Source organism: Protopterus annectens, chromosome 3.part0, assembly GCF_019279795.1.
Source record: "Protopterus annectens isolate FY-2018-M chromosome 3.part0, PAN1.0, whole genome shotgun sequence".
NCBI classification, from domain to species: Eukaryota; Metazoa; Chordata; order Ceratodontiformes; family Protopteridae; genus Protopterus; species Protopterus annectens.
In genome coordinates, this window is record NC_056731.1 from 1,838,707,453 (window position 1) to 1,838,732,725 (window position 25,273).

Genomic DNA, 25,273 nt, shown 5'->3' on the forward strand with positions numbered 1-25,273 from the left:
TTAGGTTGGTCTCGAGCTTCTTCTCGATGCAGAGCTTGCAAGCGGCCAACACGGAGCCGAGGATCGGCTCCGAACCCAGGTGTAAGAACAAAGGCGAGATGAACACTCCACATGGAACGTTATGGTAAGGACATAACTTCTAATTCTTGGCTTTGGACAGTGCGGTTTTTACCTGTGTAGCCGTGATAATAGGGACTTGGCATTCCTCAGGTATTGTTATAGGCCCTTTAGGGGGTGAAAGGGGGGTAAAGGTCACACTGAACCTGTCTGCCAATACGTTGGCAATATCATTTGGTTCTTTCTTAGTAATTCTTCCACAGGAGCCACTCACTATCGACTGATGAAGTGGTTGAGCTTCTGGAGAATTAGTTCTGAAGCTGTATGAATTCTAAGCTCATCAAGACATGTGGAAGAAAAAATTCTCACTTCCATGACTCAAAATCAGGTTTCTCATTTTCATGCTGTTCAGTGGTTTTTCTGGGCAATCTGGATAAAGTATCAGCAAGATAAAGAAGTTTGCCTTTTGTGTAAACAAGACTGAAATTATATTTTTACAGTTTCAAATTCATGCATTGCAATCTAGCAGGAGCTGTGCGCGTAGGCTTTTTCAAAATAGTGACTAGATGTTGGTGGTCGGTTTCAATTTGAATAGGTGGCCATAAATATCATAGAACTTTGAACAAGCAAACACAATTGCCAAAAGTTCTTTCTCTATCTGAGCGTACTGCATCTTGGTTTGGGTAAGAGTTCTCACAGCACAGGCTACTGGTTTGCCCTCTTGAAGAATGACTGCACCAAGACCAAACATCGAAGCATCACAAGAAAGAGTTACTGGTTTGTGAATGTCGTAGTATCTTAAAGTAGGTGGGCTGGCAGTTCTCTGTTTCAGGACATTAAATGCTCTTTGGTGTTATTCTAACCAGGACCAAGTTACATCTTTGCGTGTCAGCTCCGCTAAGAGAGCTGAAAGTTGGCTCAAATCTGGAATAACCTTGCATAGATAACCATGCCAAGAAAACTTGTAGGGCTTGGACATTGTCTGGAGCTGGAATCTCAAGAATTGCTGTTTTCTTGGAAGGATCTGGTCGTAAGCCTGAACTAGTAAACAAATGACCAATATAAGTAACTTCTTGTAGCCTGAATTTGCATTTATGAGGCTTCAGCCTAAGATTCACTTCACAAGATCATTCTAGAACTTTCCTGAGGTTTCTATCATGTTTGACTTCACCATTGTCTCCTACCAGAATATTATCTACTGTAATAGCACACGGATAACCAGAAAAAAAGTGTTCCATTGCACTTTGAAATACTTTACTGGCAGAATTTATCCCAAATGGTATTCTCAAAAATGTATACCTGACAAAAGGAGTGCTAAAAGTGTTTACCAGTGAAGATTTTTGGTTAAGCAAAATTTGCCAACATGAACTTTTGCATCTACAACAGAAAAAACAGTGGCATTTGACATAAGTGCAGCAACTTCTTTGACTGTGCATATTGGCTGATGAGGTCATTTTAATGCTTTGTTCAAATCTCTTGGATCAGTACATATTCTGATATCATCTGAGCTTTTCTTATGAGCTGCTACCATGGAGGATACCCATTCACTTGGTTCTTCTACTGGACAAATCACTCCTTGCTGCACAATTCTTTCTAACTGAGCTTTGACTCTGCATAGCTAGTGGAACTTTCTTTGCTGGTCTGACAACTGGGCTGACTTCAGGGTCTAACTTCATGGAGTACAAAACCAGGAGTTTGCCTAGTTTTTCTTCAAAAAGATCAGCATAGGTAGAAAAAAATAGTCTGGGCAAAATTGGAGCTGTTGCCTTTTAAGCTTACACAGTGGACTTTCTTATTAAATTAAAGCAGTCCCATTTTCAAACTGTCTCTGAGGATTAATAATGACTGTACGTGCCTTTTGACTACTTAAAATTGCAAGTCATAGCTGTTCTCAGCAGAGTAGCATGAAAGCACTACTGAGCGTTCAATTTAAATTTCTTCACCACCATAAGCAACAAGCTTCTCACACTTTGCTAAATCAAGCTTCTCACCAGCTCTTACTCTAGCAAATGTTTCTGCTGACATAACAATACACTTTGAACCAGTATTAACTTTGACCTCTATGGATCTTCCATTAATCCAAACAGCACAAAATACTTCATTCTTTGCCCAAAAATCTACTGCATTGACTGTTTCGTTAAACACAGACACACCATCAACATAAACAGTAGGGTCACAGCTCCCTAATCTCTTGGAATGTTCTTTTTTAATAAAATAATGGACCTCTTTTGATTTACAAAACCTTTTATAAATTATTCCACTTTTTATATCTGTGGCACTACTGACCAAAGGCTAAGCACTTTTCTCTTTTAGACTCATGATTTCCACCACAGTTACGACAGTTGACTATGAGGCTAGGTGAGGGCACATGCTTTGAGTTTGCTGACTCACTCTTGTGCTTCACTGAGCATGTCTGCTTTACCGAACATGCCTTGGAATTTGCTAGAAAGGGTCTAGGTTTCACTGAAGCTTGGGCTATGGCAGCTCTACCCTTTGGCCTGTATCCTGTAACCATGTACTGCATACTATCAACATTAGCTTTGGAAGGTATGGGAAGCATGCATTTCTCATTTGTAAGCATGTTTCTGTGCTGTTCTGTGAGCTTATGTATTTGACAAATCTCTATGGCCTTATTCAAAGTTAAGTCACTGTCTCGAAGCAAAATCTTTCTCATTGCATCATCTTTAATACCATGCACAAGCCTGTCTTTTGTCAACTCATCCATTAATTCACCAAATCTGCACATTTTAACCTTATTTCCCAAGTCAGTTATATATGCTACAAAAGTTTCACCAGGCTTTTGCTCTCTTGTGTAAAATATGTGCCTTTCCATTGTAATATTTGTTTGGGGTTTACACATTTCTCTAAATTTATGTTTTAAGCACTTTGGGTCTTCCCTTGTTTCAGCCAGTGCCGCCATATGGTGGTTTTCCTCCTCCCCTGCATACACAGCAGGTGCATACACAAATGAACATTTTCTTTCAATGGCTTCTGAACCAGCTAAATTAAGCAGAATAAATGCCTTTGTACATGATTGTCAGAAAATGGAACCTGTATGAAAATATCTTACTCTTGCTCAAACACTGTCCAATTTTCTGTAATATTATTGTCAAGTACAAGTGGAACAGTTCGGCAAAATCCTTCTACCATGCCAACAAAGTATGCTTAAACACAATGCAAAATATTGCCCTTGTAATTATGTATGAACATGCACACTCACCAGGTACTTGTAACAACATTCAAATGCACAATAAACTCTTTGAAAGACTGTACTTTGCGAAATATTCTTTGAAATGGCTATATTTTGCAAAATAACTGTACTGTAATACTGCACAAACTTGCGAACGCTTTGTACACTTCAGATAGTTTGAATAGCTTTAGTTAATGTGAAAACGTAGCACATAGTAACATTTTCCTTGTATTATATATTTTATGCAATTCAGATATCATTTCAAACATTTTCATAACTATTTTGAATATTTTTATCAATATGTCGCAGTTTCAGATATTTTGTTTAACTGGAAATTCGTTTTGAGCATTCTGAGTGCTTTGTTTTATATTCAATGAGAAAAAAATCATTTAAGCAAGTTTTAGTACCTGGAATTTGTTTCTGACCTGTTTTGTCAGTCATTTGAGCAGTAGAGATGATCCACTCCTGTATATTCCTGTATGTTTAACTGAGTGCCTCTGGATCTCATTCTGACACCATGTTGCTCGTCTTGTGTAGTTAATTAAGATAAAGAGGCTCAGGTGTTCAATTATATAGTTTATTACATACAAACACATCAGGATAGTTAGCAGCAACATAAAATATAAACAAACGAACTGACTGAATATTACACATACATACATGCTTACACCTCTGCAGCTCACTACAAAATGACAATCTAGCTTGCACTTGCTCAGTATCTATATGCACGTGCTAGCTCACTGAAAAGCTTCTTAAAGGTGCGTACACACTCTGATCTACAAAGATGACTAATGCAATGCTTTAGAGAGAGAGAGAGAGAAAGGGAAAGCAGTGTTGGAAAAAAGCTGCTGATTGCTTCAAAATTTGTTGTTTAGTCATGTGGCTAAGTCTAACTACTTGGAACCTCAATGACATTATCACACTATGCCTGTCTGCTCATCACTTTTTCTTTAAATTCTTGTAAATTCATACTCATACTTCAGCTGTTCTGCCTTGACATCTTGGTCTTTACCCCTATTTTTTTCTTTTGCCTTCAGTCTTTCCCAGCATTAGTGCATTCTCCAGTGAATCCTGTATTCTTATGTAACATTTGAAGTTTAGTGTTGTTATCAGACCTCCCGGTATACAGTCTGGATTTTATTCCTTAAGATTTGTTTCCTTAAGTATTGGCTTATTTTGACGTTGGACTGTGAAGAATTCTCAATGGTTCCCTCCAATACCACTGTTCAAAAGCAGGCATGCATATTTTCCTCAAATTATGAATATCTAAACGTATAAATGCATTGCTTGTAGTGTATGAATACTTCTATTGCCTTATCTGCATTTGTGATTGCCAACTGGCTTTGGTGATAACTGACAAGGATCCATGGAACAACTCCCCTATCTGGTTAATACATGTAAATAAATAGTATAGTGTTTATAGTAGGAAAAAGTATTTTTAACTATTTCACTTAACCATTTGTAAAGAGAAAATTGGATAAATGAAGTCTGCCTACTTGCCTGTTGTACTGTTTCAGTTTTAAAACAGTGCTGGATTAATTTCTGAAACTGCATTGCTATAATGCAACTGTAACACATTTTCAAACAACTGATATACAGGGATAAAAAATGTTAGGTATCAGTAATATCTGAATATGGTAAGTTATTCCATTGTTTATTTTGTTTTCTTTCTAGGGTAACCATGTGCCCAAGCCCCCATCTATGGGTATGCTGCCACCCGTGTGGCTCTATTGCCTAGCCTTATTCAGTCATCTGGTCTATGTCCAGATCAGTGTAATCAAACAGGACATTAACAAACATTACTTCTGAACGCTGCTGGTAAAGTGTCATGTACATAACTAAGTATACTCCACTAAGCCTCCTACTTATGGGTTTCCTTAATTGTTACACCCTTTTAGATAGAAACAGTGCATGCAGTAGCATCCTGTGTCTGGTAACTGAGATGTATCATTAAACTGCTGGAGGAGGTCACCATTATGTTGATTTCACTGCCACCTCTCCTTCAAATGAAAAGTAAGTAGCTTCAAGGCACTCAGTAATTCCTAATGATGGCCTGTACTCCACTTATCCAAGTCTTTGTCAGATTTAGGTAGCTGGAATCTCAGACACGTCTAACTAATATAACATTTTACTGACGATGCCATGAGAGGCTTAGAAACAGTAGACTAGTGTGTCATAAAGAGAAACACTGGAACAAGATTTTAATGTGTTTATCTTTTCTTTTTACAATTTTATTACAGGAAAGGGAATTCAGAGATACCATAGAAATACATACAGTAAAAATCAAGGATAATGTGGCAAGAATCAAACAACAGGTAAATGGTAGCATTAGTAGTAGAAACTAGTACTGATGACCTAAACTATATTTAAGTTTCGTAACCAATTAAATGTATTTAATGTTAATCTTTATTATTTGTCTTTCTGTCATTTTTGTCTTGTGCTATAAATTTGTAAAGGCAACAAGTACATTCCCTGAAGCACTGAAAGACATTTCTCGTGGTTCACTGTGTAGGACCACTGATCACATGTCTGACTTATCCACAGTGAGGTGTTCTTCTGATTATGAAGCTATGTCATTCTCTAAAGACAACTGTCTTGGTCAAATAAATGAACTTTACTTCACCAAGCAACTCAAGAATGAAAGTAATTTTAAAAATATATGTGATGGGCAGCCAAGTGATTCTTCAGATAAACTTCTTCAACCAATAGAAGGTAACAAAGAAAAACCTGTCTTACCAAAGAGTTGTAAGAGATCACTGCAAGGAGGTGATAAAGTATCATTAGAAGTGTGTGCTGAGAAAACTGAAACTCAGAAAGTGGACTGCTTACAGTTAAATACTGAAGATAAGATGTTGATTCAAACAGACAATATTCCCATGCTTAGTGCCTTTAGTCCAGCTACTGCAGATACTACTGTATCTGAAACTCAGAAGAGCATAGATCCATTGACACGTGTCCCTGCTGACAGGATGTTGCCTTTTAACGTTTTAGAGAGCCGTGACATAAGTAGAGAAACTGAAACCACCGCAGTAAAAGTAACATCAGAACATATAACAGAAGAAATCACTTTTAAAAATATTTTTTGTGCTAAAGCATCTGATTTTCCCATAGATAATATCTGCTTACAGGACACAGCATGCACACATGATTTTGAAAGGGCCATAAATAATGTTGTTAAAACTGACTCTTTTAAAGGAAATGGCAGTGTGCAAGAAGTGCTGCCAGAGCACTCTGGGGAAAATATCTGTAAAATAAACACGGATAGTAAAAGTAATAGCATACATGAAGAAAATTATTTGGAGGCTTCAACACAGTCACTGTCTGCGGCTATCAGTAATACTATGTATCTTCAAAATAAGGCTAGTAAAAGTAAGAAAGCTCAGGAAGAAAGCACAGTCCTAGGATTTAAAAGCAGTCTTGATATGCCAGTAGTCGAAACAGTCATGAAGGAAGAATTTGATGTGCCAGTAGTCGAAACAGTCACAAAGGAAGAATGTGATACACCAATAGTCGAAACAGTTACATGGGAAGAATCTGATATGCCAGTAGTCAAAACAGTCATGCAGGAAAAAGGTGTAGGGCCAGCGAAAGAAAATGGCAGCTGTTTAGATCTCACTTCCACATCTTCTGCATCAATTAATTCTGGAAATGCAGTTTTGGACAACATTCTTAATGAAATGGCTTGCTTGGTTGAAGAGCTTAACAGCTTATTAGAGCCAGAATCTGCTTTTAATGAGCTTAATAGCCACAATAAGCAAGCTACAGTTAGAGAAATACATGCATCTGTACATGCTGTTTTGGCAGATGAACCTCAGTTAGAAAACATTTCTGTCCCTTCAATGGAAGCAGTTCTCTTGAAATCAGCAACATCATCTTCTGTAGAAGTGCCTTCAGTGATACTAGCTACTGAATACAGTACTGAAGATTTTAGTAGCATGCAGCATTATACTTCTGATGTTTACTTTGATACTGAGGCAAAAACATCTTCATTTTCATGTTCTTCTACTTCCAGTATTGATCACAGTATATCTGAACTTCATTCTGTTACAGACTTACAGGAACAGACATTCAAAATTCCAGTTAAAGACATAGAACATCTTAAAGAAAAAATTGGTGAGGTTAGTCATGACTCTGTCAAGATGGAGAAAGAATATGCTGCATCTTCACAAGGAATTGAAGTTGCATATTCCCTTTTGGAATCCTTAATCCTTTTGAGCACTAGTGGAGAAGCTGGTGAAGTCATTTCTACTCCCACAGAAGGGATGCAACAAGCTGCTTTGCATAAAGATAAAAAGATCAGGGATAAAGTGAAAACTCCAAATATGAAAGAGCAGTTGGATAAGAAAATGTTAGATCTTTCATTAGAAGAGTCTCATTCTTCAGATATCATGGAAATGGAACCAGAAATTCTGGAACCATACAGAGAGTTAACCCCTCACAGTAGCATGCAGAGTGTTGTGAAAAAAAGATCTGAGTCTGCTTTGGGTATATCAACATGGAATACAGAACTGCAGACAGAAAAATCACTACAGAAACATCATCCTTTGAATCAGCAGAAATTCAGTACCCTTGATAACTCACAGTTATCTCGAAGTGAAAAAGCAAATACAAAGGCTTCAAAATCCATGTTTGGCAAATTGGGAGTATTTACCACATACAGGAAGTCCAGGTCACTGGAAAAGATTCCAACAAATCCTTCAAGAACATTAGAAGTGAAAGCAAACTCATTGGCGTCTTGTGAGTCTACAGATCTCCCAGACCTAAGTTTCAAACAGTCACTGAGGTCATCTCTTTCAAATCTTTCAAGAATTTTAAAGGGAAAATCAAAAACTGACACAAGTGGCAAACAGGGTAAGTGACTGCTGTGATTGTTTCTTATTGATGTAAGAGTGTGCACTTATAAAATTTACTTTTGCTTGTAAACTGTCACAAGTACATTGATTTATGGGTGCTTAAAGCACTCTAAAATCTGTCATTTTGGCAATAAGTAACACTGTTTCATTTTTTTTTCAGATTTAAGTAAATTTACTGATACAAAGAATTGCTCATAATGATTTTATAGTTCATTTAAGGCCTAAAGAGAATCTGCATAATTGAATAAAATCATCCACATGCTGAAAAGCATAACAGAGAAGAGTACATTTTTTGGTTGTCTCAAGATAACGCAAAATGCAACATACATTTTTAACTCTGGCACATGCAAGATAAAGGAATCTGTTTAGTTTTCGTTCTTCTGCATATTTAAAGTCTTTCACCTCCCAAATTATACTACCATATAGTCTGGATGTTGCTTTACTTTTTGTATTAGCTCTATCTAGTCAACAGCATCATAGCTACCACAAACTGGTGAAGAAGGCAATGAGAGTAGTGACCAAACAATGGTGTTTAATCCAGAAGCAAACACTCACAAGGTACTGAAAAGTACACACAAACTGCAAACCAACTATAAAAATAAAGCGCTTTTCGTCCTGCTCACTAGCAGTACTTCTTCAGATAAAAAAATGTCATAAAAACTTCATCATTAAATACTAAGTAAAAACAAGTTACACTCAATTAACTTAAAGAGATATTGCTCACTGTGGTGAACAAGTTGTGATTTAAAATGCAAAATGCATGTTACATATATTTGCAACAAATTTCTACCTCTTCTAGCAAGATATGTAATCAGTAATTAAAGAAATAAAAGGCTTCATTGTTAACAACAGTGTTAACAAAACTAAAGTTAATTAAAGTCTGAAACAAACACTGAAGTTTGTTGAAGTCTGAAACAAACAGTTGCCATATTACTATTACGCCAACTAAGCGCCTAAATGCTAACAAGTAGACATGTCAAGGGTCTAAAAAAACAAGTAATGCAAAGACAAAGTGAAAAAAACTAAGAAATAAAATAATAATAGATGATACTGTTACAGACCTGATAACATAGGTTTAAATGTTACACTTTCTTTTCTCTAAAAGGTAACAAGGGTGCTGTGCATAAACATTTATAGTGTACTAGCGTCTCAAATTCCTAAGTTTAAGTATGTATGCTAAAGATACTACTTCTTTTAAACCCGGGTTAAAACAAGATCCATTACGAAGTTGCCAACACAATTCAAGTTGTTCCAATAATAAAGATCCACTCTAGGTTTACTTGCCAGTCTAAATCTGTGGTCTATGTGGCCCAATGCTCAGGTTGTACCGCGTTCTATATCGGTAAAACCGACCATAAGTTGAAAGAACGTGTTTACGAGCATTTGTATAAAATCAGAAATCAAAGCTTAGACAATGCTCTGGCAAGACATAGTGTCATATCCACACCATTCTTTCTTATTTAGAGCCATTGACTCAGAGTTTGATGATAATAGAGGTGGACCTACATCTTTATTATTGGAACAACTAGAATTGTGTTGGCAACTTCGTACTGGATCTTGTTTTAATCTGGGTTTGAATGAAGTAGTATCTTTGGCATGTATACTTAAACTTAGGAATTTGAGACACTAGTACACTATAAATGTTTATACACAGCACCCTTGTTACCTTTTAGAGAAAAGAAAGTTTAACATTTAAACCTATGTTATCAGGTCTGCAATAGTATCATCTATTATTATTTTATTGTTTTTTTCACTTTGTCTTTGCATTACTTCAACAAACTTCAGTGTTTGTTTCAACTTTAATTAATTTTAGTTTTGTTAACACTGTTGTTAACAATGAAGCCTTTTATTTCTTTAATTATTGATTACATATCTTGCAAGAAGGGGTAGAAATTTGTTGCAAATGTATGTAACATGCATTTTGTATTTTAAATCACAACTTGTTTACCACAGTGAGCAATGTCTCTTTAAGTTAATTGAGTGTAACTTGTGTGACTTACAATGCCCACTTTTTTACTTAGTATTTAATGAGGGAGTTTTTATGACATTTTTTATCTGAAGAAGTCCTGCTAGTGAGCAGGACGAAAAGCGCTTTATTTTTATCGTTGGTTTGCAGTTTGTGTGCACTTTTCAGTACCTTGTGAGTGTTTGCTTCTGGATTAAACACCGTTGGTTTGCTCACTACTCTTATTGCCTTCTTCACCAGTTTGTTGTTTTTACCTCTAGCAGTCTGTGTTTGTTTATCATAGCTACCACAACCAGACCTCTCAAATGTCCCTAGTTTGAAAGAACATTCCTATTTTTCAGGCCCAACTTGCCCCTGCATACAGTGCGCTTAGTTTTGGAGATATGTCCCTATTTTCAGATTTGATTTACCCCTTTACACATTTCTCTGAATTCACTTTGTCACACGTGATTTCTGAAGCTGTTCAGTACTCGTAAAACCACATTAAATGACCATCATACTAGTAATACCAGTAATTTAAAGAAACAGGACTCACATCTTATATCTTCCTTTTTCAGAAGCAAAAATAAATGACCTTGTGTGATGGAATTTTGAATGCAGTACATTAATGTCTACAGATTTTGTACTGTATATTTAATAATGTACTCATGTTTTCCATAATTTTTGTCATTCTCTGTTTTTTAAACGTGTTTCTGAGTAGTATCTCACATTCACATTGAAAGCAGAAGAGTTACGTGCTATTTGGTATTCTTATTTTATGATAAATAGATGTCCAGATTTTGACTGAATGTTCTTATTTTTCAAGGGCCTTTGTTCCTATTTTCAATGTCTACAGGCTGAGAGGTATGACTACAGCAGTTCAATAGCTAATGATGAAATCAATGCCAGTAGCTTTTTAAGAATGAATATTTTTCTGAGTTAATATGTGGTGCTTAATGGGGTGCATATTTTTTGACCAATGTTTTATCTAACTAGAAATTATAGTGTAGAGAATATTATGGAAATAATGTTTAGAAATCATGTCTTGCATACTTTAAGAGGTTCCCCATCATGTCCGTCACAGAGATATTATACCATGCGTGGTTAACTTGGAAAATATAGTTTATTTTACAGTAAACAGGTAATTTCCTGAATTGCAAAAATAATCACTTTGTAAAATGAAATGTTAATAAAGTGTTCAACGATGAAATGTGCCATCAGGTAAATGGTCCCACTGTTTAATTAGTCTTCATTCATGAAGCAAGCATAATTGTGCAGTTTGTCTTGCACACAGGAGAGCAGCTTAGCTTAGTGCAGGTGCAGACTCTGAACAGCTAATATTGGCTTCTTCTTCTTCTCTTTCAGCTGTTCCCATTAGGGGTCACCACAGCTGATCATCTGTTTCCATTTCTTCTTGTCCTCTGCATATTGTTCTGTCACACCAACCACCTTTATGTCCTCTCTCACCACATCCATAAACCTTATCTTAGGCCTTCCTCTTTTCCTCTTACCTGGCAGCTCCATCCTTAGCATCCTTTTCCCAATATACCCAGCATCCCTTCTCAGCACATGTCCAAACCAATGCAATCTCGCCTCTTTGACTTTGTTCCAAACCTTCCAACCTGAGCTGACCCTCTACTATGCGGATTCCTAATCCTGTCCATCCTTGTCACACCCAGTGCAAATCTTAACATATTTAACTCTGCCACTTCCAGCTCTGACTCCTGCCTTTTTGTCAATGCCACCATTTCCAACCCATACAACATAGCTGATCTCACTACCCTCTTGTAGACCTTCCCTTTCACTCTTACTGGTACCCATCTGTCACAAATCACTCCTGACACTCTTCTCCATCCATTCCATTCTGCCTGTACTCTCTTCTTCAACTCTCTTTCACACTCACCATTACTCTGAACTGTCGATTCCAAGTACTTAACTCATCCACTTTTGCCAACTCTACTCCCTGCATCCTCACCATTCCTCTATCCTCCCTCTCATTCACACACACATATTCTGTCTTAGTCCTGCTGACCCTCATTCCTCTCCTCTCTAGAGCATATCTCCACCTCTTCAAGGTCTCCTCAATCTGGTCCCTATTCTCACTACAGATCACAATGTCATCTGCAAACATCATAGTCCATGGGGCCACCTGTCTGATCTCGTCTGTCAACCTGTCCATCACCATTGCAAATAAGAAAGGGCTCAGAGCTGATCCTTGATGTAATCCCACCTCCACCTTAAACGCATCTGTCACTCCCACTGCAGACTTCATCACTGTCACACTACCCTCGTACATATCCTGTACCACTCTTACATACTTCTCTGCCACTTTTGACTTCCTCATACAATGCCACAACTCCTCACTAGGCACCCTATCATATGCTTTCTCCAAGTCCACAAAGACACAATGCAACTCTTTCTGACCTTCTCTATATTTCTCCATCAACACTCTCAGAGCAAACATTGCATCTGTAGTGCTCTTTCCCGGCATGAAACCATACTGCTGATCACTAATCATCACCTCTCTTCTTAACTTAGCTTCCACTACTCTTTCCCATAACTTCAAGCTGTGACTGATCTGTTTTATCCCTCTGTAGTTACTACAGCTCTGCACATCACCCTTATTCTTAAACATAGGTACCAAAACACTTTTTCTCCACTCCTCAGGCATCCTCTGACTTTCAAAGATTTCATTAAACAATCTGGTTAAGAACTCCACTGCCATTTCTCTTAAGCACCTCCATGTTTCCACTGGTATGTCATCTGGACCAACAGCCTTTCCATTCTTCATCCTCTTCATAGCTGTCCGTACTTCCTCCTTGCTAATCTGTTTCACTTCCTGATTCACTATCCCCACATCATCCAACTTTCTCTCTCTCTCATTCTCTTCATTCATCAGCCCCTCAAAGTACTCTTTCCATCTGCTCAACACACTCTCCTCGCTTGTGAGTACGTTTCCCTCACTATCCTTTATCACCCTTACCTGCTCACATCTTTCCTAGCTCGGTCCCTCTGTCTAGCCAATCGGTACATGTCCTTTCCTCCCTCTTTAGTGTCCAACCTTTCATACAACTCTCCATATGCCTTATCCTTAGCCTTCGCCACCTCTCTCTTTGCCATGCTCCTCATCTCCTTGTACTCCTGTCTACTTTCTTCATCTCTCTGACAATCACACTTCTTTTTCGCCAGCCTCTTCCTCTGTATACTCTCCTGTAATTCCTCATTCCACCTCCAGGTCTCCTTGTCCTCCTTCCTCTGTCCAGATGTCACACCAAGCACCTTTCTAGCTGTCTCCCTTACCATCTCTGCTGTAGTTGACCAGCTATTCGGTAACTCTTCACTGCCCCCCAGTGCCTGTTTTAACTCTTCCCTGTACTCCACCTCACAATCACCCTTTTTCAACTTCCACCATTTGATCCTTGGCACTGCTCTCAAACTTGACCTCCTCCTCTTGATCACCAACGTCATCCTACAGGCCACCATTCTATGCTGCCTAACTACACTTTCCCCTGTCACCACTTTACAGTCTCCAATCTCCTTCAGTCTGGCCCTCCTGCATAGGATATAATCTACCTGTGTGCATCTTCCTCCACTCTTGTATGTCATCCTATGCTCCTCCCTCTTCTTAAAATACATATTCACTACAGCCATGTCCATCCTTTTTGCAAAATCCACTACCATCTGACCTTCTGCATTCCTCTCCTTAACACCATACCTGCCCATCACTTCCTCATTCCCTCTGTTCCCTTCACCAACATGCCCATTGAAATCCACTCCAATCACCAGTCTCTCACCCTTGGGTACACTCACCAGCACTTCATCCAATTCACTGCAAAATTTTTCTTTCTCATCCATCGCACACCCAACTTGTGGAGCATTCATCATTACACCATCAATTTCCAGCTTCATAAACATCACTCTATCCATATTTCAGAACTACCTAGGGGATGGAAAGGAACAAAGACTGACCTAGGTTCATACATAATTGCTAGGCGTGTGGTCCAGGAAACCACTGAGGAGCTTAGCCCAGTTTTTCAGTTGTCTAAGAGCACTATCTTGCTAACTAACTTGCTTAAAGTCACCCAATATAAATGGAGGCTGATAGAATTAAACCACTGACTACAAGATAAAGGTGGTTAACAGCTCAGAGCCTTAAGCCTGAGCTCTAACTGCCAGACTGTTAAGGAGCTACACGCTATGCTTATACTAAGCAATAATATATTTATTTTTCCTTAAGGTAGGAATACAATATTGTACATTTACAGTACCAGTACTGTGCTTTTGCCAAATGTTCAGTCTCTCTGAGTCTTCTCATAGTTCTTCTGTTACCAAGTTTAGAGGTGTAAACAGATGTCAAGTTGGGGCCCCTGGCCACTTTGGCGAGCAGTCTAGGATCACCCTGTTCCTGCCACCACTTCTATCCATGCCTTTTTAGTTCATGCTGCAGTTTTTAGGAGTGGAAGTACACCAAAAAGCTTGGAGGTTTAGTCCCTTATTCGAATATTCCTAAAGACCCATGAGGGTTTACCAGTTCACAGACTGACCTTTAGCTACAATGATCTTATTACAACAGGCATACACAGCAAGAGCTACCACATGGTATTTAAGAAAATCTCACCTGAAAAAGGGTTTACATTGCCTGCTTTCAAGCAGCCATATTTAGTGTGACAAGGATACATTCTTCTTCCTGTACAGGACAGACCTAATATGCAATGGAGGTAGTCACTTAGAGTTACACTACATGGTTTCTGTTTCAATGCATGCAAAAAAAAAAAAAAACACACACACCTTCCAGAGTTCCCTCTGTTTTCCCCATGTTGGGCTTCCCACTTATGCACATTACTTTTTTTCTTCCATTTCTCACATTTTACCTTTTTTCTTCAGCTTTTTCAAGAAGCCATAACTTTATATATGCTCTCAAGTGCTTTTAAGTTTTTTTTTTTAACCCAATGATGTCTTGAACAGAAATGATGATTAAGGAAAGAAATTCAATGTTGCTGTTCAGCTTTAGTTTTCCTTCTGTCTTTTCGATATACTTTCTTGACCAAGTTAGCATAGTAATAACCATTTAGGAAATAACTCCATTAAGCTGCTGCCCCCAGAAGCTAGAGCATTTCCCAACCTTTTAATCCAAAAGTGGCCTAAACAAAAATTGTGAGCAAGAAAAAAGAATTCCAGTCTTTTTTCTTTCATTGAAGACATAAGTTGTACCCAAGACTTAAAATTAAAAGCTGACAAAAATAGAAGCTCCAAGTAAATTAAAAAGTCAATTGTGAGGATACATGGATCCTGTATGGGAACACTGTCTGCATCACTAATCCTCTCAAAAGAGGGTCACTGCTTATGCAACCTTCTGGTGTTAGATTGGGATGAAAGCAGAGGTTCAAATGGCCACAGTCATGTATTTCAAGTGACTGCTGAAATACATATATATATAGCATGCCTACTAACTCTTCAATCCTAATCCCAAAGGCAACCAGCTGTATATGTGTCTGATGTTTGATTGTGAGCAAAGTGAAAATAAATAATGACTGCAATAATGTATTATGCTTTGCTGCTACCAGGCAGTACACTGCCCCTACAGGAGCTAAAGTAACTTTTTTTGTATACCTCTGAGGTCTGTTAGAAAAGTAAAGGAAATGATGACTACACAAGCCCCAGCACCCACATAACCTATGGTAAATTTCTGTACACAAACATCTGAGCAGGGATGTTTTAGAATGTTTGTGGTTGAGGACAGAGGCTATCATCAGTTTTATCCTAACAGGGTCATATCATACAACTCCATCCAGGCTAAAGAGTGCAATCAGAAAATGAAAGCATTTTTTCTCCTCATTTTTCCTCAACCAAAAACAGCTTTTTTGGGGGTCCCCACAGTCAAGGATGATTAAGGGAGGCCCCTGTATCTATTTTTACCATCTAGGGAGTGGAGGCCACCCGATACCTAGAAGATCTAAGTGTCTGAATGCCTATGACATACATTATGCCTTACTTTTGAAATATAATCACTTATTAGCTACATTTTTTATTGATACCCAGAAGAATAACATGTGTGTTCCAGCATTATTGGATGTGTGCATTGATAAAAATCAGTGATATTTTACACACACACACACACACACACACACACACACACACACACACACACACACACACACACAAACATCACAGCAATTTTAATTTTGTACTTATTTCAGCAAATGCTGTTTAGCAGTCATCAAACAGCAACAGGGATAAGACAATTTTATTTACCTCAGTAAGTAGTAAATTAATACCTATCACTATCCCTAATTTCACAGATATTCCTGATTTTGTCTTATAATTTTATTCTGTCACACTAAATCAAGTAATCAGAGTTTTACACTTATTGTCTAAAAAATGCATGTTGATGCAAATGTGTTATTCTATTAACTTTTTCAAAGTGAATTAGAGTAATATATAAAATGTGCCCCTCATTTTGAGACTTTATTATGCTATTATTTTTATCACTGAACAGAATTCTTCAGCAAAGACGTTGAGAGTTATAGTATCAGTTGTTCTGCCAGTATGTATAAAAACCCTGAAAAAGAAACCATCCCTGAAGATTAGAAGCATCAGCTCTTCTTAAACCCCACAGTTTGCAATGAGATCAGTCACCCTGGGCTGCTGATCTCTCTAGTGCTTACTTTGCTTATGTTCATTACAACTTTGTCCTAACAGGGTCATATTACAGTCCTGTTCACGTTAAAGAGTGTAATTGAAAATTAATAAATTTTTTCTCCTTATTTTTCCCCAACCAACAGCAGCTTTTGTGGGGCCCCCACGCAGTCAATGAGGATTAAGGCTCCTGCAGCCACAGTTATTGCAGGTACCTACAACTGGCTATGTTGTTAATTTTAGTGATGAGGATGTCCACCAACAGGGCTTAACTAGGCTGGAGCATTATATCATTGGTAAAATATTTAATGAAATTGTAAAGTTTGTTACTTGACAAAATATTGTTACTATAACTAAAGATCTTTGAATTTTGAAGGAGATAAATACGAGTTATTGTTACTTACCTGGTTTAAGTATGCAAGCTTGCTGTACTAGCTTTTGTTGGTTTGACAGACATGTTACAAAATATCAAGATAACATAAGTTGCAGTGGTTGGGGGCCCCCCGGGACCAGGGGGCCCCCAGCGACCGCAGGGTTCGCTGGTGCCTAAAACCGGCTATGGCTACACGCTATGCTTATACTAAGCAATAATATATTTATTTTTCCTTAATGTACAATATTGTACATTTACAGTACCAGTACTGTGCTTTTGCCAAATGTTCAGTCTCTCTGAGTCTTCTCATAGTTCTTCTGTTACCAAGTTTAGAGGTGTAAACAGAGTGTAAAGGATTCGTCCAGGTAAAATCACTTTGGCGAGCAGATCTAGGAGACTCTTTTCCTGATAGCCTCCCTCTGAGAGGAATAAAGATGCCTTGTTGAAGGTTCAAGTAGTTTATTCAGTTAATTAGTAGATGGACGAGTGTTCTTGTTCTACTACATTACATTCAACAGGTCAGTTATTTAAAGGCAGTTACTGACAATGGTGGAAAGGTCCAGGGGGGCTGACTGGAGGAAAATCTAGGAGATGGAAGTACAAGGTGCCAATCAAAAAAGCTTGGAGGTTAGTCCCTTATTCGAATATTCCTAAAGACCCATGAGGGTTTACCAGTTCAGCAGCCTGAGGAACCTCATTCTTAGATAAAAAGTTTTTATTTTTTTAACAAACAAAACATGGCAACACAGCAAGAGCTACCACTATAGAACTATATTTAAGAAAACTTTTTCACCTGAAAAAAGGTTTACATTGCCTGCTTTCAAGCAGCTCATATGCGTGATTAGTGTGACCAGTCCCCATTCTTCTTCCTGATACAGGCAGACCTTTTTATATGCAGGGGAGGTAGTCACTTAGAGTTACACTACATGACTTCCATTTTCTTTCTGTTATTTTTTTGAACAATGCATGCATCCAGAGAGGTAGCTTACAGTGGAAACAAATCACAGTGCTCATTTTTACAGAGCTCATGAATGTGCACAAGTAGGAGGAAAAATGTAAGTAAAGTCTGAGACATCATAATCTTTTGTTTAGGCTTTCTATGCCCATGGAATAAAAAATCCACCAAGTGGTGAACTGCAGAGTATAAAATACTTTTAATAAAAATAAGAATCTCAGATCTTCTTTAAACATAGGCAAACTGTGCCTATGGTATACAGAAATAAGCAGTGTGAAGTGGTGCCCTTGGATAACAATTTTCATTGTACTGCAAATTACAGAAATTTTGTTAAATGCAGGTCATGTGACTAGAATATTTGTACCTGGTTGCTGTGGGGTATCTGCAGTGAAAGGGAGAATGTCCCTGCTCTCAAGAGTATGGTTTTATGGTGTTCCAGTCTGGGGACTTCTCTATTAAGCCTGTTCCCGTGTCTAGCAGTTAATGAAGGCTCTTTTGTTCAGCTTCTTCCTCTCTTCAGGTTCCAGGTGGTGAAGCCAGTGCAAAGGAGGGATAGATAGCTCTTTGCGTGGTTAGATAAGGGCTGGAAACTGGGAGGGATCAGGTGGACGGGCAGTTAACCAATTTCCTGAGAGAGGGGGTGGTGCCATGGGGCCCGGGGTTGGGTTAGATGTTGTAAGAGGCTGATGTAATCAGTTTGGGTGTAGACTGTCAATCAAACGAGAAGACTACTGTTTTGTGATGCTTCATTTACATGACTTATTTTACAAACATTCCTTGAGCAATGAAAATGGAGGAGCAGACTGTATTTTTTCTCCAATTTTAACATTTTGACAGATGAAAATTCACTATCTACTTGTGATGCATTTCTTTAACTAAACAAACATCTAGCTATTTGTGTTTTAAAGGACTTATCAGTAACTTTTTAATGTGTCCTTTCAATGTTTGCACTGCTTGTTCTGCTAATCCATTCAGTAAAGATTGATAAGGAACAGGAGTAATGGATGTAATTTTATACTGGTATCCAGTTCCTGAGCATTCCTTATTTGTAAAGGATTCTGAATTGGTTGTGATGTTATCTGGTATTCTTTGTGTATATCCTTAAGTATTAAGTAACTGTAACCCAGGTTGATGTTGTTTTAGAGTATACATCCTATTTTAAACAAACTTCTACAATGACGAGAAATATTATTCCTAGAATATGACTATGAAGAGTTTTTAATGGATTCTCCATGTACTCCCATGGTCGAAGTGTGGCAACCCCAGGGCACCACTGTGCTGCGGATGAACAGACTGCTGTTTTCTCAGTGCCATAATCCAAGTATGGCTACCATATGTAATTTCCCATCAGGTCTTTCATGTGAGTGACCCTGGGATGACAGTCTTGTAAGTGTGGTAATGCCATATTTGAGCTTTAGTGGGCTAATAAAATATTCCCCACAACTTGCATTCTTTTTTTTTTTACTGCTGTCATCTTTTTCTGGCTATTGTAAATGTCACTTCAGGTAGTCTACAGCCTGGAAGACATCTCATTTGAATTTAGATATTCCAATTGATCTTTACCTGTCCATAATGTAAACTGTACAGATATCAGTAGAACAATATCCATCGAAGCCACACCATCACTTTTTTTCTCTGAAGGAGCTGTATTGTTATTGTCCGAGAGTAGTGATCCACTTAACTGGTTGGCAAGTAAAATCTTTCATAGCAAAATACTGTCAGTAGTATGGACCATCTCAAAATTCCTGGAGACAAAATTTGTGGCAAAGCCTTCATCAAAATAAGAGTTTGGTTATTTGTTTTTATTTACTTACACTTTGTTTACCAAGTTAGTCCCAGTAGGCCAGTCGCCTCTTTTCAGCAGAGACTAGAAGTGGTATTCAAACTGACTAGAGGAAACTTGACCAGGACACCAGGAAACTTGCCGTGTTTTTTTCATTAAGTACCTTGGGATCATTTGTAGCCACCTGAGCTACAACCAACTCAGACAGATGGTAATTTTACACTTACCAATATAGTTATGAATCATAAATCAGCTCAATACATTTTTTCTTTCTTTCTTTCTTTCTTTCCTTTTTCGTGAATATTTTTCCCACAAGTGTCATGGTTCTAGACTCAAAAACAATTGATGTTAAATTGTCCAATCTCGCCTATGTTCTTGCTGGATGGGTTCGGAGCCGATCCTCAGCTCTGACTCGGCCACTTACTATAGCTCGAGAGCTCTTTACTGGCTCGAGACTACCCCTTATCCCAGAATACCCAGCGTCAGCTACCCAGATCTCATTTGCCACTTTAGCTGCGAGGTTGCGATCAATACTGGCTCAGGCTTAGTATAACTTTTTTCTCTATTAACCTTTAAATAATTTGCTTAAAATTTGATATATTTTTTCTCTTATAGTAGCTTGTAAGTTTCTTTTATTGTTTGCCCCTTATCTTGTCCTTGTGTTGTTTTTTGTGCTGTGTTGGCCATCGCCCCTTAGTTGTTAGGCCTTCTGTTATTCCCTGAACTCGTTTAACTTAGAGAGTTCTGCACCCCCCTCCCTTTAAGGACAGCCATTTAAGTTAGAGGCTCTTCTTTAAGGTCTTTATTAGTTTATTATTGTACTGTGTCCTTTTGGTAAAATGTCTAAGGAAGTTAAAACCTCAGGTTTTAAAAAGTGTGACTCATGGTGTCAGAAGACGTCTCTGACAGATGGGCACACTAGTTGTGTTTACTGTTTGGGGGCTCTGCACCTGCAGGACTCTTGTTCTATTTGTCATGCCTTTAGTCCAAGGGTTCTGCAGGAGTGGAAAAACAAGCTTATCCTCTGTGGATTGTTAAAACAGGATTCTCCGGCTAAAGCATCTCAGCCAGTGAAACCTTTGAAACCAGTCAAGCCGTCGGGTCCATGTTCGGAACCGACCTGTGAGCTTGACAAATCAAGTGTGTCGGTGCCATCTGGCGCCAACAAGACTACTCATCCGTCGGCTCCAACTGTTACTTCGGAGCCGTCTTGGAGCCACAAAAGAGCTAGGTCTCCTTCATTGGAGCCGATTCGCTCGGTGCCACAATCACCATTACTTCAAAGCAAGTCCAGTCATTACTCATCTTCCCACTCCTCTCGATCCTCGAGGTTATCGGATCAGGATGTGGAGAAAGTGGTCAGTAGGTTGCTTAAGTCACAGGCCCTTGCTAAAATGCTTTTGAGCCTGCCTCAACAGGTTTCGGCTCCATCCACTTCGATTTTGATTCCTCCTCCGACTATGCTTAGTTCGGAGCCGGAGTCCATGGACCCTCCGATAGTGGTTCCTTCGGTTCCAATGACATCCTCTTCAGCTCCGACATTGGCTCCGATTACCTCGGTTCTTCCTCCCATCGAGGTATCTGGGCACTGAAGCTCTCATGTCGGCTCCGAGGGGGGAAGTGGCATCAGACCCTTGTCCGACCCCGCTCTCCCTCTCGGAGCGTCGGCTCATTTGAACTCGGCTCCCACATCGGCCTCAGTGCTGTCGCCCTTGGCGCAGGGTGGGATTCCTGTCTCTTCGGAGCTGGAGCCCTCCTTGTGTCGAGACCGTGACACCTTCTAGGTCATGCGGAGAGTGCTGTCCCCTCTGACGGCCCCACTATCGGTCCCATCAGCGCTGTCCCTCTTAGTGCCTGTGACAACCTCTGCTCCTCCTCCAGCCCCAAAACATAGGGAACCTATGCCCCAGGACACCCCATTGGGTGAACCCTCTTCTTCCAAAACCTCCCCAGAGCATTCTGAGCAGGTTTTCCAGAAGAAAAAGTGCTAGAGGAAGAACCAAGACTCCCCGGAGTCTGTCACCTCAGATACAGACCTGGATAAATCAGAGGGGTCCCCAAGGTCCCCCTCTGAAGATGTTTCCTTTTTGGGCATCCTTGAGATTCTCGGGCAGAGGCATAGCTGGACTTCCATAGCCCCCTCCGAGGATGAGTCTATATACCTGAACGCATTTGGTTCCCGACCTTCCACCTCCTGGGTATCTCCGCCTTTTGATCCACTCATGTCTGTAGTGTCTCGAATGGCTTGGTCAGCTCCAGATTCCATGGAACCTGTCCCGAGGAGACCCAATAAATTCATCACAGCTCCCCAAGATAAACAGTTCTTGACTAAAGGTGTCCCAGTTGATGCCATGGTAGTAGAAGCAGCCACAAAGAGAGAGTTAGCTGAAACCTCCTCATCTGTCCATCCACCGAATAAAGACTCTCGTACAATGGACAGATATGGCAACCGAATGTTTTCATCAGTGACCTTCTCCCTTAGGTCCCTAAACTATCTCTCCCATTTTACTAGGCTTCATAGGGATCTCCTAAAAGTTGTATTTTTGGATCTGGAGTTAGATGTTAGCTCTGGAAATATTACCACTAAAATCCATAGAAAATGTAATGATGTTACCCACTTTCTTGATAGTAATAGTTGTCACCCCATGCATATGCTTTGTGCCTTACCCTTTAATGAGCTTTTACGAGTCAGTAGATTATGTAGTGACCCAGATGTTTTGCATCATGAATTGATTCAAACTTTTTTGGTATTTAAACAAAGAGGGTATAGTAAAGATCTTATACTCTAGTCTATGAGGAAATTGCTATTTCAGCAAAGTCAGGATTTTGGACAAAGGAGTCTAAATAACTACTTGAGGGTAAAGGATACAGTGATAAGTGGGGATAGGAAGGTTTATTTTGTAATGAGTTACAAATATTTTTAGTCAAGAAGTAGTGGATACAATTAAACATCATTGGGATTTTCTTCTTAAGGGTAAGAATAAGGTAAAAAAATTTATATAGATATCCTTTAATTTCATATAAAAAAGGAAGAAATATTAAGGATATGGTTGTACATAATAATTTTGAGCCCCCTGATGAAATTATAGAGAGAAGATGAAGCATATACGTAACTGTCCCGTGTGGTGGTTGTTCTGTATGTGGATATATATCGAGTTCCTTTGGAAAAATTAATGGACTGAAGTTTTCCCCAGCTGGTTATTTTACATGTAGTACAAAAGGAGTGCTTTATTCTATTTCATGTAGTTGTAGCCTATTTTATATAGGCAAGACCAAATGTACTTTTAGGGTAAGGCTACAGGAACATATTAGAGATGTTAGAAGGAATAATATGGAGAGTCCTGTAGCCCTTCATTTTAACATGTTTCATTGTGGGGAGTTGTGTCATTTAAAAGCATGTGTTTTGGAACAAATTGTAGAAAATGATGAGATTGCTTTAAAAGAAAAATTACATTATAAAGAAACTGTTTTTATCTTGAAGTATGATACTTTAGCCCCTAAGGGCATGAATAAGGTATGTAATTGATGTAATTAAGTGTTATATGTAAGGGGTGTGTTCTTTTGTGTTTTTGTACTCGGAGAAGGCTGTGGCCAAAGCGCTAGAGATTGGTTTTAATTAATCTGTTCTGTGTTTATAGAAGTTTATTTTGCTCTTTTTTTCAACCGGCTGAGTGGTATTTTTGGATCTCCTAAAAGAGCTTGGAGATACCCTACAAGATCCGACAGCTGAGGGAGCTTCAGCCAAGGTAGCTACCCAGCTGGCAACTCTTAATTCAGTAGTCAACTCCTCCATGAGGCTTATTCCATATGCAGCAGATGGAGCGTGTAGAGCTGCAGGAACAGGAGTAGTTCTTAGGAGACATTCTTGGCTGTGGCTGTGTCAGTTTGCAGAACCTTTCAGAGCATCCTTCACCAATACCCCCTTTGATGTCTCCTCTCTCTTGGGCCTCAGGTGAAAGACACGCTTACCAGGTGCCAGCAGGAAGGCAAGACGCTTTCTGATGGTGGAGTCCATTTTTCCACTCCTACCAGACCATACCCAAAGGGTCAGAAGGGTGGAAAGATGTGGTTTCGAAAGTCTCAGGGACCCTTGCCTGATGCACGTGGTGAATTTTCCCCCAGGGGAAGAGGGGGAATAATAACAATGGCAGATGCTGCCCTCATGGCAGAGGGGGGTCTGCAAAATCAGGGTGACAGATACGTTCTCTTCCAAACCCTATCAACATCCCTGAAGGGATGCCTGACTGCTCAACTCTGGAGGCAGTCGGGGGAAGGCTTTCATTGTACCCAGTTGCCTGGCAAAATATTACAAAAGATAAATGGGTACTAGCCATTATATCCAGAGGTTACAATATTCCCTTTCAGCAACCCCCTTTTGTTTAAAAAAAATCCATCCCAGATGTTCCACCCAATCTAAGGGATCAGGCAATCACAGAAGTTTCAAGACTGCTAGAAAAAAGAGCCATCCAGGAAGTCCCCGCAGACCAAGTAGGATCCGGAACTTACTCAAGATTCTTTTTAGTGCCCAAAAAGACAGGGGACTGGAGACCAATTCTGGATCTCAGCAGGTTAAACAAATCTGTACAAAAAGAAAAGTTCCGGATGATAACTCTGCAGTCCATTCTCCCCTTTCTCGGTCAGGACAATTGGATGTGCTCCATAGATCTTCAGGATGCATACTATCATATAAAAATGGACAGACGGTCCAGGAGATTTCTGCGCTTTCGGCTAGGGGCCGGTCATTACCAATTCAGAGCTCTGCCCTTTGGTCTCACCACAGCCCCCAGGGTGTTCACCAAATGCATGGCAGTAGTCATGGCTCATCTGAGACGTCTAGGATTCCAGGTGTTTCCTTATCTGGACAACTGGCTCCTCATTGCTACCACCAGGCAACAACTTATAGAGGCACAAGATTACACCGTCACATCCTGTGCTCAATTAGGCATCACAATAAACTTTGAAAAATCTGCCTTGTTGTCCTGTCAATCTATTACATACATAGGAGCAGAGCTAAACACAAGAAAAACTATTGTAAAATTGTAAAATTGCCTCAGGAAAGCATTTCCATTATTCGAAAACAGGTGTCACTTCTCCTGAGGAGAAAAAAAAATTCAAGTCAAATATGTTCTTCAAGATCTAGGGTCCATGGCAGCAGCCATTCTTCTAGTTCCCTTAGCACGCTTTCACATGAGAATCCTTCAGTGGCTTCTTTTCACACAATGATCCTTCCAGGAATTACCCATGTCTCACATGATGCTAATTACGGAATCTTGCAAAAGACACCTTTCCTGGTGGATGGTCTCCCCACTAGTTACTCAGGGCAGACCTTTCATGGAACCCCATCCGGTCGCCACAGTGACCATGGATGCTTCCCTGATAGGGTGGAGGGGGCATTATCTAGGGAAGACAGTCCAAGGCACTTGTCAGCCTCACGAGTACCACTTGCACATCAACATCCTGGAGATGAGAGCGGTGCTCCTA

General features: G+C 39.4%; 1 protein-coding gene across 1 annotated transcript in view; it reads left to right on the forward strand.

Moving 5' to 3' along the window:
- Positions 1 to 25,273, forward strand: part of LOC122797094 — a 625,096-nt gene that overhangs the window by 76,383 nt on the left and 523,440 nt on the right. Inside the window, exons 3-4 of the mRNA XM_044065887.1 lie at positions 5,488 to 5,562; positions 5,704 to 8,098. Of these exons, the coding sequence (XP_043921822.1) occupies positions 5,488 to 5,562; positions 5,704 to 8,098 (2,470 nt within the window). The remainder of the gene's footprint in view (positions 1 to 5,487; positions 5,563 to 5,703; positions 8,099 to 25,273) is intronic.